General features: G+C 36.7%; 1 protein-coding gene across 1 annotated transcript in view; it reads right to left on the bottom strand.

Moving 5' to 3' along the window:
• Positions 1 to 17,975, bottom strand: part of LOC150085776 (uncharacterized) — a 1,040,408-nt gene that overhangs the window by 114,574 nt on the left and 907,859 nt on the right. Inside the window, exon 11 of the mRNA XM_090374246.1 lies at positions 15,165 to 15,275. Coding sequence (XP_090230372.1) covers positions 15,165 to 15,275 — 111 coding nt within the window. The remainder of the gene's footprint in view (positions 1 to 15,164; positions 15,276 to 17,975) is intronic.

Here is a 17,975-nt window from a genome sequence, read left to right on the forward strand (position 1 = left end):
GTGTCCTTGTTTATACTTGAGGAAAATTTAATCCAGGCATCTTTCTTTGATTTTCATCTATTTCGCGGAACTTGGCTTTCTGTCTTTTGAAGTTAATTAGGTTACTAGTTGTGCAGAATTTTCAAAATAAATTCCAGGCTCTATTTTTCTCATGTTTGGCATGTATACAACCTTGATTCCACCAGTAATTATTGTGTTTACGTTTTCCTGGTAAAGATTTTGGTATTGCAATGGTAGCAGCTTGTAATATTTGATCAGTTATATGTTCTGTGACATTGCCTATGGGCTGGAATTGGATTATTTTGTCATCTAATTGGACAGTTAGATGACAAAATAATCAGTGGGTTTTCAAGAACAGACCACTCCATAATTGAGTGTATGGAGGGAGAACAGATTGACAGGTCTATAGCACTGATGGATCCTGTCGAAAAATGGATATAAGTAGGCTCACCAGTATCAAAAGAGTGAGTTGATAAGCATCAAGAAAGGATTCTATTAGCTTACCTCTCTTGTCAATTGTTGGAGATCCCCACAGCAAATGATGTGCATTGAAGTCTCTGAGCAAGCAGAAAGGAAGTGGTAACTGGTCTATTAGATTTTCTAGGTCATCTGAGGAGAATGAGAAATTAGGAGGGATATATATTGATGCTATTGTAAGTGATGCTGATTACAATGCGCACTGCCACTGCTTCAAAAGGAGTCTAAAGAGCAATATGTTTCGACACAACGTTGTTTCTAACAAGAATCGCCACCCCTCCACAGGCTGGCAAGTCAATGCTCCTATTTCGTCTGAAGATGGTGTAATTTTTAATGGTAGGACACACTTGTGCATTTAAGTAAGTTTCTTGTAGGGATATGCCTGCTGGTTCATAGCGGTCGATGAGATCATATAAATCATCTTTTGTATTGCGAAAGCCTCTACAATTCCATTGAAGGAATCTTTCCATTACGTAGTTTTGTTGTTTATTTTTTTGTTTCTGACTGCTTTTTAGTTGAGACTTGCATTGCTTGCAATTTCACTGTCTTTCTTTGGAAAGTAGGGATGTGTGACGTCCATCTCATCGGTCGCATGAAGTTATAATATACCCTCATCTGATTCATTGTGTTGGTCAACATCCATTCCCATTGAAACTGGTGGGTTTGGTACCTTAGATTCTGCCACTTTTGGTTTTGCTGTTGGAGCCACGTTGGCTGGAATGGTGATTGGGGTGTTACTGGCTTGTTCAGTTGTTTGTTGTGAAGGACACTGTTTGGAAGCAGAGAGCATGGAACATGCCCAATCAGTGATGGATATATTTGGAGGAATTGTAACATCTTTTTGGGCATCTACTGACTGAAATTGTTTAGCAGCACTGGCATATGTACGCTTTAGTTCTGTTTTGAGTATTTGGCTTCTGGCCTCTGAGTATGTGACTTTATTCTCGACTTTATATTTTTGGATGTTTTTCCCTTTTTTCCATAATTTGCATATTTTGTAAAAAGCCGTGTGCAGTACATTCAGATTGATTATGCTCCATTGATCCACAATTAGGACATACTGCCTCACCTCTACATGCAGTTTGGGAATGTCCATATTTTTGGCATTTATAGCACTTAATTGGGTTCGGGATGCAAGGACAGACATGGCAATGAAGATAGCCTGCTTTAACAGATGTTGGTAGGATAGGAGAGCTAAAAGTGAGGATTATACTCCTTGTGGGTACAAGAATACCATCTTTCCGAGTCAGGATTCTCCTTGCTTGGATTGCTTTTTGTTAACCAAGTTCTTGCACTATTTCCTCCTCTGATACATTTAATAAGTCCCATTCTGCAATTACTTCCTTCAAGGAGTTTAGGGTGGCATGGGGAGTAACTTTTATTGGTTGTCCACCAAAGGTAGTCAGCTTTAATAACTTTGCAGAATGTTGGGATTTCATGGTCAGTACCAGAATATCCCCAGACTGCAGTCACCTTACCATTTTCGGTGAGCCTGCAGCGGACTCAGTACATTTCTGAAAAAAGAATGGTGATAACTTACTCAGAGGCTGGTCTGAGAGAGAGAGAGAGAGTGCAGAATGAGGAATGATGATATCTCCTCTTAAAGAGTTGTTTTCAACCTCTTGGTTTGAGAGAGGTCATTTTCATTGTCATTTGTGTCTCGTCTTGAGCTCAATGACTCTAAAGATGGATACATATTGTTGTCCATCTTTGCTCCTTTCAGCCCCTGGGAGAGTGGATTTCTTCTCTCAAGTTACTGGCCCCGCCACGCGGAGGCAGGAGCAGTGCCGCTCCAGTGACCAAGCAGTATAAAAGTTAGTATGTTAATTTAAGGAAAAAAGAAGAAAGGTGTTTTTTCTTTCATAAACATGCTTACGATTTGTAAGACTAAGTTGCCTAATAATAGAAAAGTGAGAAAACCTTTATAACTGAAACAAAACTATACCTTTGAGAAAACGCTCTAGAAATCACTCAGGAAATCGCTTGATCATCATAATGCTTGGCACTCGGGGATGCCGATTATTTTCCCACCCTATATTTGATGCTTTTTGCAATTAATTCATCACCCTCCCCCCAGTTTCATTCCTTCTAATTGGCTTATAAATTCAGCCTTTAATTTCTTATAATTCAATGTACCATTTAGGTTTTTTCAAATTCTTTCCCTATCATCTACCTTCAATTTTTCTCTTTCTTTCTATCCTTCTACTAGTTTTGGCACCTTGTGTTCTTTACACTTCCATTGGTTAGCTTTTTTCTAGCCTTTATTCTCTTGCTTCATTACTTAAACCTCACACACACACACACACACACACACACACACACACACACACACACACACACACACACACACACACACATTTTCCCCCATGCTTGGGCAGCACTCACAACTGTGGTTACTGAATTGATTGAATCAAAAAAGAAATGTTCAACAAACATGTAAATAGAATTATTTATTGTATTTATTCAATTTTTTATCACATTAGCATTAGTAGAGGCATTTGATGCAAGAAAGCAAGCTTATGCAGCATCAGCCAAAAAAAAAAAAAAAAAAACCCACTTCCACTTCACCCCTCTGTTCGTTCAAAATACCTGTCCAGCTGAGCCTTAAACTTATTTAGGCTATCAACCTCCACCACAAGGGATGGAAGTCTGTTCCACCAACCAACCACCCGCTGGCTAAAGGCAAATTTCCGCACATCTATCCTACATCTGTCTTTCCTCAATTTGAATTTATGCCCTCTCAGGTGATTTTTCTGAGCTAGAGGAAGAATCCCATCAGCATTGAGCATGCTTAAACCATTCAAGGCTTTATACACCTCTATCAGATCACCTCGCTGGTGCCTAGTCTCCAGACACTGTAATTTGCAAAACTTAAGCCTTTCTTCGTAAGAGCACCCCTTTGTTCCATTCACTAATCTTGTTGCCCTTCTCTGTACTCGTTCCAGCAGCTCTACATCCTTCTTGAAATGAGGCCTCCAGACCTGTATACAGTACTCTAGGTGTGGCCTGACCATTGCCTTATACAATGGAATAATCACCTCCTTATCCCTGCTGGAAAAATTCCTGTATATCATTGACAATACTCCATGAGCTACTCTTGCAGCCCGTCTGCACTGCTCAGAGAACTTCATATCTGCCTGCACAACCACCCCCAAGTCCCTTTCATTCTCTACCACTGTCAGTGTAGTACCACAGAGTTGATACGTTGCTCTGGGGTTGCTGTTTCCCATGTGTAGTACTTTACATTTGTCAATGTTAAACTTCATTTGCCACCTCTCAGCCCATCTGCTCAACCTTTCCAGATCCTGTTGCAGCAGCATAGTGTCAGTAGTGTCCTTGACAACCCTGCCAACCTTTGTATCATCTGCAAACTTGGACATTAAGCTTGATATACCATCATCAATATCATTTATAAATACAGAAAACAATAATGGACCCAACACTGAGCCCTGAGGGACTCCACTAATAACATTAGTCCATGATGAGCAGTGTCCATTGATTACCACTCTCTGTCTTCTCCCCCTCAACCACCCCTTTATCCATAGCAGCAATTTGCCTCCAATGTCACACTGCTCCAATTTGTGTAGCAGTCTTCCATGTGCAACAGTATCAAAAGCCTTTCTAAGATCCAAGTATATAATATCAAAGTTATTCCCTGCATCCAGTTCTTTTGTGACTGCATCATAGTATCCAATCAAGTTGGTCAGGCAAGACTTCCCCTTAACAAAACCATGCTGTGTCTGAGCTATAACTGAAGTCTTGTCTAAATGATCCTGCAGTGCTTCTTTAACCAGTGCCTCCATTAATTTTCCTGGAACAGAAGTTAAGCTCACAGGTCTATAATTACTTGTGTCAGCCTTTGATCCTCCTTTGTGAATTGGGGTCACATTTGCACATTTCCAGTCTATCGGTACCTCCCCTGAGTCCAAGGAAGCTCTCATAATTATAGCTAAGGGTTTGCTTACTTCCTTTGCTGCCTCCTTTAATATAACTGGATAGATCCCATCCACCCCGGGTGCCTTTCTTGTGTCTATCTTCAACAGTTTCTCCTCCACTTTACTCCCAGTTATTTCAAGATTCTGCAGCTTACTGCTAGAGTTGAATACACCTCTGGCATTCCCCTTGCTGAATAACTCCTCATGTGTGAATGTCGATGCAAAATATTCATTTAGTTTGTTAGCTACCTGAGCAGGATCATCAACAGTTGAACCATCAATATCAAGTGGACCAATCTGATTCAATCCCTTCCTTCTAGAGTTTACATAAGTAAAGAACTGTTTGCTGTTTTTCTTTTCATCCTTTGCCAAAGATTTCTCGTAATCTGCCTTCGCCTGCCTAACCTCCTTTGTAACTTGGTTACAGATCATCTTATATCTATCATAGGCTTCCGTGTCACATGTTAATTTATATGTATCCCATGCATTTTTCTTCTCTGCCATATGTGTCATTAGTTAATCTGACATCCAATATCCTGAAAAAGGCCTCTGAGGTTGGGAAAATTCATATTTTAGTATTAAATCAGCTCACACCAACCATAAGAATAGGTATTTACTGTAACTAGAATATTTATTTACATATTAAAATAAAATAAATATTTACAAAAACTGCTATTATATTAAATATACATGTAAAAAACATTAAAACTGTGATAAAATCCTTGAGATAAAATACACTAAAATAAACCGGATTAAAAGCGATAAAAACGATAAAAATCTCTGGAGCTTTCGGAAGCTTGCGCTCCCTTCCTCAGCAGTAACAAAACTTCCTGCAGCACGTCCATATATAACAGGCTCACGGTACCTATACACGTGGTGCAGTCGGCGCATGGTCTGAACTGGAAGCGGAAATAGCTCGGGAACGTCTTAAGCAAAACCGTTCATCCGTACTTAGGATAATAGTTTCAAACAGAGGATGCATACGCATACCTCTGTCCCTATTCATAATATTGTGGTCGGATGAACAGATTCGTAGGCTCTCGAGCCATTTACGGTTCCAGAACCCATGCGCTCGATCCATGATAACCGCATCCTCTGGGGAAATTTGATACTGCTTCTCCCAAAAATGTTCGGCCACAGCAGACTTATTGTAATCAGCAGTTTTTATAGCATTTGCATGCTCCCCCAGACGATCCTTGAGCCGTCGTTTTGTCTCGCCCACATAACATTCCCCACAATCCGGGCATTTTATCCTGTATACTACTCCACTACTCAGGTCCTTTGCTATTGGGTCTTTTACCTGAGACAACACTGTGTGCAACCTCCGCCCGGGAAGCTGCACACAGCGTGTTTTATAGCCCCGCAAAATTCTAGCGAGATGCTCAGTAACGCCCGGATAGTAAGGAATGTATGCGGTAGCGACAGGAACAAACGTTTCCTGACGGTTAGACTCTATTCCTCTACTAAATCTGTCTATGATCCTCTGGGGGTATCCGCATTTTCTAAGGTCTGCTGTGACCCGTCTAATTTCACATTCTTTGTCCTCAGAGGTGGTGCAGTGTGACCCTGCTCTATCTAGTAGAGCTTTCACTACACTATTCTTATGCTGCCCAGCTTGTGCTGAACTATAATGGGTGTACTGGCCTCTGCACATAGGTTTTTTAAACACAGAAGTTTTTAGCCTAGGGCCTACCCTAGAGACCAGTACATCCAAGAAAGGAAGGGTACCTCCTGTTTCCACCTCTGAGGTAAATTGTATAAATTGGGAGAAGCTATTAAGCCAATGGAGTGCATCATCCTCTCTCCCCTTCTGGACCACGGTAAAGGTATCATCAACATACCTTTTCCATTTCTTTATGGGAAACTGACATCCACTTTTTTTCTTTTCATCGTAGATTTATTTGTAGAGAAAGCATATCATTCACCCCTCTGTTAACTTTTAAGAATTTTTCGATGTCAGGATCCATCTTCTCAAACCTAACCATTGTCGATGTAATTTCATGAAATGCCACTACCATCTCTCTGGTGATGAAGCGTCTCGGCTCCTCATTTGGTTCATCTTGAGCTTTTTCAGCATTTTCTTTTTTCACTATTGCAGCCTGCAAGTCGATAAGTTCTTTATTAGATAATTCCTTCTCTTCTTCCTCTATTAACTCCTCCACATCTTTGGCATCAACCTCCAATTGAAGTAGCTCTACAACCTTTACAATCTTATCTGTAACCTCTTCATATGATTCGTCTTTTTCAAATCCTTCGAAGCCTTTCACGTGCCGTGGGCATATTTTCTTCCATGCACCATTTAAATAACTTTTAGTAATTTCCACTCAGGCCTTATTAATGTTTAAGACGGTGCGGTAAATATTGTAAGATTTCCAAAAGTCTCTTAATGTAAAATTTTTCTCATCGTCTACTGCAGACAATGCCTGAGAAAATGTTGTGTGTAAATAGTATGCTTTTAAATTCGAAATAACAACCTGATCCATAGGTTGGATGAGTGAAGTCTTGTTTGGCGGTAGAAATATGACTCTCACATTTGAATCAAAATCATCTAGATGCGTCGGATGTCCAGGAGCATTATCTAATAGAAGCAAAATCTTGAAAGGAACATCGTTGTCTTTACAATATTTTTCAACCTCAGGAATGAAGCAGCATTTAAACCAATCCTCAAAGAGAGATATTGTTATCCATGCTCTCTGGTTCGATTGGAAATGCATGGGTATGGTGGCTTTATTGATGCCCTTAAATGCACGAGGATTTCCAGAATAGTACACAAGCAGTGGTTTTATATCTGTAATCTCCCACTGCATTATCCCCAAGACAGAGCGTGGCATTATCTTTTGACACCCTTGAAACCTGGCATTGTATTTTCCTCTTTGGCAATGTATGTTCGATTTGGCATTTTTTTTCCAATACAAAGCAGTTTAATCAACGTTAGAAATTTGCTGCATTGAATAGCCACCTTCACAATAATTTTTTCCAACACATCACAAAATTTCTCTGTAGCTGCAAAATCGGCACTGGCGACTTCACCACATACTTTAACGTTGCGGAAACCAGCACGATGCTTGAACCTATAAAATCACCCGTTGCTTGCCACGAACTTGGGTTGGAGTTCGCCATACTTATCCTTAATATCTTTATAAATACTTGTTGCTTTTGCTTGAATGGTCATTAGACTCAAGGGCACTCACTTCTGAATCTAATTTTCCATCCATATTATTAACAGCTGTTCCACATTCGATATAGCACCTGAACACTGTTTTGTGATCACTGTTGATCTTAAGTGCATTGATCCTTTGACTTGTTCTTTTATATGCGCACTGTTCCTTAAAATAGTATTTATTGTTAAGACAATGAATATCCAAATGTCCTGCGATGGGCATTAGTAAACCACCCACTCCCCCTCCTTCCTCCATAATTATTTATCTCTTGATATAAAATTAAGGAGGAAGGAGGCCACCCGCTGAATTGCAGGTGGGGCTGATTGGCAATTTAGTGGTCAATTTTAGTTTACCCGAGAGCTAAAGGGATTAACATTCCACAATTCAGTGGAACTGTTTTCTATGTGTTCATACGGAGAAATTGCTCTGGTCACCTGTTTGTGTTCATAGCCTGTGACACAGAGTAGTAACATATCTTACTTTTCTGTGGCTTGTGAGAAGCTTTAGCTGCATGTCGCTGCTAGTTCCAGGTAAGCGGTCACCTGTGTTCTTCGTGTGAACACCCTAAGTAGCAGGGAGAAGGTAGCCACGATCTTATCAACCAGTCTTGAGTGAACGTCCAAGCAGAACTGAGGGTGCAGTGGAATAATTCAGCAGTTTTTGATTTTAATGTGTAATTAACTTAAAAAAACAAATGTACGAACATTAAATATTGAGTGACAGAAGAACACTGACAACTGAACTTTTTCGATAAGAAGATTTTAACTTAAATATCGTAGGTATATTTTATTTTGTTTCAGAACATTCATTTTTACTTTGTTTTATATTAAACAAAGTAAAAATGAATGTTCAAACAATAGATGGATTACTTTAATTTACAAACAACACACGCATTACTTTAATTTTATTTCATATAATTCGGGAATTCTTCGCTCAAATCGGCATGTCTGGCAACCCCGCTTGTATATCAACTTGATATATTAATGTGTCGGTCAGTTATGTTTGTCAACGATTTTTCGTGATAGTGTAGGATCAATCGATTCCTCAGTTCCTCTTATAATGCAGTTGTTGCGTTATATTGGGTTTCCATTGTCTATTACTTTATTAAAAAATTTAATTACTTAACTATAAAAAAAACTGATTAAAAGTACAAAAAATTTTAAGGCAATGAAAAGAATATACAAATGTGGTGTGCATAGAAGGAAAAAGTTAAAAATTAGAGAAGCGGAATTAAAAAAAAAACAGTGAAACTTATTACAACATTTTATTTCAATAAAAAATCGAGAAGTCTCAAAATGGCACCCACATCATTACAACAAAAGAAAACAGAGCAGGCGTAGTTCTACCTCTTTATTATCCCCAGACAATGTTATTGACAATAACTCTTTTGGCATCACACAGGAAGATGATACCAATAAGGGAAAAACTACAGCACTCTCTGATACTATTAATGATACTCCGGATACGATCAAACATTAAACAAAGATATTGCTCTATGGCCAAAACCCATCACGAATGACTTCCTTGAATTTTGCCTTCGCGAAAAATCGCAAAAGGTAGGCAACATAAAAAAATTCAAAAATTGATTTTATTGAAGGGGGAAAAATAGTTACAAGAAAACTAAACGAATTACATTTATATTTAACTAGAGCTAACGAGGTATTCAGGAAAAGAGAGAATGGTTAATATTTTAAGAAACAAAAAAAAAAAATCAGTACAGGCAGTTCTCGCTTTACGAGTTTTTTTTTTTTCAAAGTATCAACAAAATCAAAAATATGAAAATTAATTGCAAAAAATGAATGTTAAACATTCATAAATACCACATTTCAAATCACGCGCATAGCTATACAATACAGTGTACCCAGCTTTACAATATTAATCTGTTCCAGAGACACCATCGAATCGTGAAAACATCGTAATGTGAACCCAATAACACATTGTTTTTTGGTAATTTGTTCCACAACCTCGGAAGTTGAAATTTTCACTATATAACTCTCTAAAAGATCGTTTTTATAGTGCAAATTGTATCAGTTACCAATTCAAATCATTAAAATGCACTACATTTTCATCGTTATCATGTTCTGTTATAAGAACCAATTTCAAACGCCTTTGTGACATTTTTTTAACGCACATTTCTTGGAGGTCATGACAATAAAACAATAAAAAGAATTTGCACTTTCCAGTTTATTGGGCTTTTCTGTTACTGCAAGCAATTATAAATGGGTAGTAAACTCTATGTTATTGCATTTGTGAAAATACCGATAGCTGGAATTGTGTAGTTTTTTACGTTATTATGGTGAAATGTGTTTCCCCTTTACTGAAATCTTCAATCGTATAAAAAAACATAAATAAATTTTCAGAATCTTCTCTTCATTCCTTTTTTTTAAAGCTTCATAAACTTGTTACTCTGCACAAAACGTGTTAGTTGTAATTTGTGCATTCCATTAAAAAATGCTTATGCATCTATTGAAATATATATAGAGAAAATAGAAGATTACCTTGGAAACAAACGCCTCTTGGACAATTTCTGAAGAAGACAATTCATTGTGCAACAAACTAATGAGGGCTGAGCAAATAATAAGTGATCAACGAGTGTGCATTTAGTCGATGATGAAGAATAAACATTCATTAAAATTTGTAAGTCATAAATAATTTCTTTATTATTATAATTTGCTTGATTTTATAGGCTACGTTTTAATTTATTTGGATAAATCAATCATTGTTTAAACATAAACTAACTAGCTAACTAATTTCATTGTTGAGAACTTAACCCCTATTTTTAGCATTGTCTATGGGAAATAAATTCCTGCTTTACGAGCACGCGCTAGGAACAAATTAACTCGTAAAGTTGAGAACTACTTATATACTGTTTTATTTGCAAATTGTTTTCAACCAAATCAAATGCATTAGTTACTGGACGTAGTGATTGGAAAAATATCAGTGATATTTTAAAAAGGCATGGTGAGTCTAAAGAACATAAGGAATGTGTGTGTGTGTGTGTGTGTGTGTACAGGGCTGGTTTTGGACTGTTATTCACCTGCGTGCTAGAGATATTTGGCCGCCCCTATCAATGCCAATCTGTAGTAACGATATTTGGCTGCCCCTATCAATGCTCACTCGTTAGTAATGAATTTTTTGCTGTGAAAATGTTGAAAATGGTCGACAAGAGAATTGATTGTTGGGTGAATATTTAAATTAATAACGTTCGTGCGCATTTCTGTCTTTATTTAAATTTCCTTCAACAATTAAAACAATGATGTAAGTATCGCTTTAAGATTAACGGTATAACGTAATAACGGCCCATTCACAATGAAAATTAAACATAACATAAGCATAAAACCTTGTACGTACTACCTATGTTATTTAATGAAACCATTCACAATGATTTACGTAAGTGTAACCTTAAACTTAATCATAAGACGTTAACATGAAAGTTTGCAAACTCCAAGCTTTTATGATTTTGTTTAAGTGGTTTAAAACAAGACACAGTCGTAGAGGTTATGGATGTCCCATTGTTGAATCCTTCTCTGGTTCAACAGATGAACCCACCATCGCCTGTGCTTGCACTTCTATGTTTTCTGATGCAAAACACCTAACATGTATGCTCCGGCATTATTTATAACCATAAACTGCACAGCTATATCATCCCTCATCATGCAAACATCAATTATATTTTACGGTCGTGTGAATGTTGGTATGACTTCTTAATTTTAGGGTAACGTTTGTTACGTTATTTATATGTTTAATTTTCATTGTGAATGGGCCTTTAGAGAATACAATATTATTTATTAACAATGCAATGTTTGCTATTTCATCACCGACCACTATATTAAAATGATATTAAATTACATTTTAATTTTATTCTTTAAAGTGCACTATCGGCTGCCTTAGGGATTTGGCCGCCTGCATGCATGCACGCACTGCACATCTACTAGAACCGGCCCTGTGTGTGTACATAAAGCACTCGAAAAATGTAGGAAGAATTGATTCTGAGATGATAAAAGCATATGAAAAACAAACAAACAAACTATTGGCATAAGGTTTTAAAAAGGGTTGTCGCTACTGTGAAAATTTTTTATTATTATTATTATTAAGCTTATGCTGCAACAGGCAAAAAAAATTTCTGAGTTACCCTGTGTGTGTGTGCGTGAGAGAAAGAGAGAAAGAGAAGTAGAAGGAAATCACCAAGAAAGAGAAGAATGATGATATCCAGCTGAGGACCCTGGGTGTGCCAAGCCCATACTCACCAGATGTGAGCCCCTTTTAGCTACATTAGGATTGGGATTTCGAGGGCATGACAGTTCAGTAAATTTTATGAGTTGCTTAGAGTACTTAGCAGAATGTGATAACTTTTTAAAAACTCATTTAGAAACGTTTAGCAAATTTGGGAAAGGACATGTAAATTATCTCTCAAATACTGTTTGACAAATTCATTGGTTTAATGACCACAAACGTAAGAAATACAATTATTAACAATATCAAACAAGCTAAATATTTTTCACTTATTATTGACTGAACTCCCGATTTAAGTCATGCAGATCAGTTATCTTTTATCATAGATAAACAAAACCAAATACAGAAACATTTCTTGCCTTTCATTCATGTTGAAAAACATGACGCTAGTTATTTAGAAAATATTATAATATTTAACGGAGTATGGTCTAGATATTCAAAACTGACGCGGCTAATCTTATGACAATGCGGCAAATATGTCTGGTATATACAGCGGATTACAGGTAAAGATTAAGAGTCATAGTAAAAATGCATTTTTTATTCCATATACAGCTCATACCTTAAATTTAGTTGGAAATTCAGCTGCAGAATCTTGTTCAGAAGCAAGTCATTTTTTTGATTTTATTCAAAATTTATTTGTATTTTTTTCTTCATCAACAAAATGATGGGATCTTTTAATAAAGACAAACTCAGAAAGAAACAAGACATTAAAAAGAATTAGTGATACTAGATGGTCCGCAAGGGCAGATGCAATTCTAGCTGTTAAGATGAATTTTTTTGCCATAAAAGAAGCTTTATTTACATTCTCTAATGATTCAAATGAAAAACCTTTGACAAAATTAGAAGCAAAAAAGCTGTATGATTTCTTTGAAGATTTCAAAACAACTCTTTTTCTTTTCACATGACATTCAGTTCTACAGCGATTAAATTCCATAAATGAAAATCTTCGAAATAAAGATTCAAATTTACAACATGCTGTAAATCTTTTAAAATCATTGTCATTATATATATCAGACATTCGAGGTAACAATGAATTTCTTGATGCTATAGAAGCTGAAGTTTATGCATTAACTGGCAATAAATATTATAAATCCGATAAAGTTAGAAGTTGACAGAGAAAATTACACTTTGATTAAAAAAGAGATAACTTTGATGAAAAAAGAGATCGGGGTGTGCCGTTGACAGGCAAACAAGCATTTGTTGGAAATTGCTTGAATATTATTTGCAATAAATTGCTAGTAGAAATTTAAAGAAGAATTAACGCATTTTATACATTTTGCAAAAAATTAAAATTTATCTTCACCTTCTTTAATGTACGAAGCAATTCAGGGAGGACTAATATCAACTTTTCCTAATGTGGACATAATTTTAAAAATATTTTTGTCAATTCCTGTTTTGAACGCATCAGCAGAACAATCGTTCTCTGTGCTTAAAAGAGTTAAGAATTATATAAGAAATTCACTTGGACAAGAAAAATTAAGTAAATTGGCAATAATTTGTATTGAGAATGATATTACAAACAGAATTGATTACAATGAACTGATGTACAATTTCTTAGTCTAAAAAGCATGAAAAGTCCATATAAAGTAGTATAAAAATACTTATTAGTTTAAGTGTATGTATTATTTCTGAATTATTCTTCTGGATTAGATATTTTTCTTATGTCATATAATTTGTTTTGTTGTCACAATAAAATGAAACTGAAAATGTTCTTTATCAGCTTTTTCTTTATATGGGGCCCCAAATTCCATTTTGCCTTGGGCCCCATGAGGGTATAACACGCCCCTTCAGCTGCCCATTTGGTTTCATTCTTGAATTGAACCATGCAATAGAAGTTTGGGATGCTGACACCCTCGTTATTGTCCATCCGAGTCTCAGCAGCGGTCCGAGTCAGTGTGGTGCACCCGTAGGCTCTGGAAGTTGAGTGAGAGAACTGAGAGTTCTTTCCTATTGTGGATGAATTCGAGCAAGCTGTCCTGTCTTCTTTGTAATCTATTAGTCTTAGCAAATTCATTTTGTAGATCAATGGTAGATGTAACGTTTCTCAGGCCGGGGTAGAATCTCTTGTTGCTGGTCGGTGGGATGATGCAAAGTCCATTGATGTCAGTTACGTGCGACAAAAACCAGCTGCTGTTCGTGCCCCTTTACACACTCGTAAACCACTGTATTGAACATGCCACCTTGCAACGTGTATCATCGTTGCACCAGCCAGTGTGAAGAAAGTGATTTCTTTTGGCACAGATTGTGCAGTTGTTGTTCAATGATATACTTGCGGTTCGTCCTGCAAGCAGCATGGCTGCAGAATTTATGTTGTTTGCTTGGAATACAAAATATTCCAAGGAAATATTAACATAACATCAATGACAACACCTGATCCTAAATTTGGAAGAAAAAAAACTTTTTCTTAGCTTATATTTTGGAAATGGGACTTTGACCTTAATATTATAAGCTCAGAACAAAATAGAGAATCTACAACATGGACAAAAATCCGATCAAGCAGCATGTGCCACGCATGCACACACACACACGCACACACACTAAAATCTAGGGCCACCTTTTCACACAAGGTAACAGGCAAAAGTAAAATCAAGCTCAAATTACTAATTATAAGAACATTATCACCCTTATCAATAAAGATACAAAAACTTTAAAATTAAAAAAATCCTAAAAATAAAATCCCCGAATGCTTATAAATCTTTAAAGCCACGATTTCAATATCATTCTGTCTGAACAATTTAATTCTTAACCACAAACTCTAGAAACGAAATTCTGACCATCCACAAAATCATATTTTAACCAAAGCAATAACATAAAAATTGGAATTGTCTAACAAGTGAAACACCCTGCAATATTTATTTTAATGCTGTGGACATTCTGAAAAAAAAAACGACAAAAATAACACTCTTGGATCTGTTTGATTAAAGCCAAATTATCACATTAGAAAATCATATCATAACAACCTTCCAAAACATATTTTATCTCTATGACTTGACCTTAAAGTCCCAATAGCCTAGGGTCGAGAATGGAGCTAAGTGCACTGGAATGCTGCACTGCTTTGTCATGAGAATCAATAATGAGAATCATTAAAGAAGTACACTTCTTTAATAAAAAATAAGATATTTTACTAACAAGCACTCAGCTTTCAAAATTTTTTCCATTTTGACACCAGAAAAGGCACATAGCCAGAGTAAATTTATATGATACAAAACACATTCTAAAATACAGCTGTGTATTTTAGTGCTTTACATAAAAGATCATTCAACAGCAAATGAGTGCAGTAAGTGAACTAACTTAAACAATACACAACCAACAACTCACTATTACTTAACTCAAAAACTGTCCAACTATTAATACTTACTTTAGGTTGGAATGCTGCTAAATGACCTGGTGGAGCAAAAGGTGTGGCTGCTGTTGTTGCAGCTCCTGGAGCTAGTAGAGGAGACAAACCTGGATATCCTGGAAGGCCCAACTGTGAAGAAAACAGGTGCAAACGCAAATATTATATATAAAACTTTATTTGTTAATAAAAAAAAATAAAAATTGTAATAAATATACAACTCTTGAAACAATGCTTGTCAATATCATCTAATGGCAGTTATCCAATTCTATCAATATTTAAAAAAATTGCTATCCAAACAAGAAAACAGCTTTAGAAAATTCGATAAAATCGTTAAATTAGACTTTATTAAAAAAAAAATACAATATAAAATATATACATAAATAAAACACTAAAACAGATGTAAAATAAAAACACTAAAATGTTAAAATACAATAAAAGGGGGGTATCCATGCAACAAATATTAAAATACAATAAATGGGTGGTGGTATCCATCTAAGAATAAGTAACATTAGTCTTCTCCTCAGGTGAAGCATTACTTATTCGAAGTAGTGCAATATCATGGCAACTCGTTGTGAAGGTAGTCACAATATGAGATATAACTTAAAACGATGCCGCTTTGCTAATATTCTGTTCATTCAGATTTGGCTATGTATTATTAATGCTTTCGCACTATACTTATACATAGTCTAGACTTTTCCACAGCTTGAGGCTTACGTCTTAATGCTTTATAGTCTAAATAAAATGGGGTTAAAATTAATGCTTTATTTATGTATATATTTTATATTATTTTAATAAAGTCTAATTTAACGAGTTGTTGGTTTAGCATTAGCATTAGCAGAGGCATACAACACAAAAAAGCAAGCTTATGCAGTATCAGCCAAAAAAAAAAAACCGCTCCCATTTCACCCCTCCTTTCGTTCCAAATACCTGTCCAGCTCAGCCTTAAACTTATTTAGGCTATCAACTTCCACAACAAAAGATGGAAGTCTGTTCGACCAATCCACCACCTGCTGGCTAAAGGCAAACTTCTGCACATCTGTCCTACATCTGTCTTTCAGTTGTAGGATAGATGATTTTGAATTCTCAATTTAAATTTATGCCCTTCTGCAAGAATCCCATCAGCATTGAGCATGCTCAATGCTGATGGGAGGCTTTATTCAAGGCTTTATACACCTCAATCAGATCACCTCGCAGGTGTCTAGTCTCCAGATACTGTAAACTGCAAAACTTAAGCCTTCTTTGTAAGAGCAACCCTTTGTTCCATTTACTAATCTTGTTGCCCTTCTCTGTACTCATTCCAGCAGCTCTCCATCCTTCTTAAAATGAGGCCTCCAGGCCTGTATACAGTACTCTAACAGGGAGTTAAATGATTTTGTAATAACTGAGAGCAAAGTGGAGGAGAAATCAGCATATTCGGGAGGCAACTAGAGGGAGCAATACCCTTGATTTGATTTGATTATCAGTAGTGATTCTTCATGCATTAAGAATCTGCAGATACAGGAACCACTAGGTGGCAGTGATCACAGTGTGCTGAAGTGGGATTTGCTCAAGGAGGTAACTACCATCAGGGGTAAAGGGAAGGGTTATTGCTTTCGTAAAGGCGACTACGACGGTCTGAGACAGTATTTAAATTCTATAAAGTGGGACCAACTGATGATGGTCCCAACAGCAAACTTAAAATGGGCAGCTACTAGGCTTTACATACCAACTAAAAAATATTGTTCAAGGTTCGGGCCTAAATGGATGTCAGATGAACTAATGAGACATATGGCAGAGAAGAAAAATGCATGGGATACATATAAATTAACATGTGACAAAGAGGCCTATGATAGATATAAGTTGATCTGTAACCAAGTTACAAAGGAGGTTAGGCAGGCGAAGGCAGGTTACGAGAAATCTTTGGCAAGGGATGAAAAAAAAAAAAAAAAAAAACAGCAAGGAGTTCTTTACTTATGTAAACTCTAGAAGGAAGGGGATGCATCAGATTGGTCCATTTGATATCGATGGTTCAACTGTTCATGATCCTGCTTAGGTAGCTAACAAACTAAATAAATATTTTGCATCTACATTCACACATGAGGAGTTATTCAGGAAGAGGAATGCCATAGATGAAATAAACACTGGCAGTGAGCTAGATGATCTTGTAATAATTGAGAGTTAAGTGGAGGAGAAATTGTTGAAGATAAATACAAGAAAGGCACCTGGAGTGGATGGGATCTATCCAGTTATATTAAAGGAGGCAGCAAAGGAAGTAAGCAATCCGTTAGCCATAATTATGAGAGCTTCCTTGGACTCGGGGGAGGTGCCCACAGACTGAAGATGTGCAAATGTGACCCCAATTCACAAAGGAGGATCAAAGGCTGACACAAGTAATTATAGACCTGTGAGTTTAACTTCTGTTCCAGGAAAATTAATGGAAGCACTGCAGTATCATCTTGACAAGAATTCAGTTATAGCTCAGACACAGCATGGTTTTGTTAAGGAAAGGTCTTGCCTGACCATTTTGATTGGATACTATGACGTAGTCACAAAAGAATTGGATGCAGGGAATAACTTTGATATTATATATTTGGATCTTAGAAAGGCTTTTGATACTGTTGCACATGGAAGACTGCTGCACAAATTGGAGCAGTGTGGCACTGGTGGCAAATTGTTGCTATGGATAAAGGGATGGTTGAGTGGCAGAAGACAGAGAGTGGTAATTAATGGACACAGCTCATCGTGGACTAATGTTATTAGTGGAGTCCCTCAGGGTTCAGTGTTGGGTCCATTGTTGTTTTCTATATTTATAAATAATATTGATGATGGTATATCAAGCGTAATGTCCAA

This window comes from Mastigoproctus giganteus, chromosome 5, assembly GCF_048544385.1.
Source record: "Mastigoproctus giganteus isolate SK-2022 chromosome 5, ASM4854438v1, whole genome shotgun sequence".
Taxonomy (NCBI): domain Eukaryota; kingdom Metazoa; phylum Arthropoda; class Arachnida; order Uropygi; family Thelyphonidae; genus Mastigoproctus; species Mastigoproctus giganteus.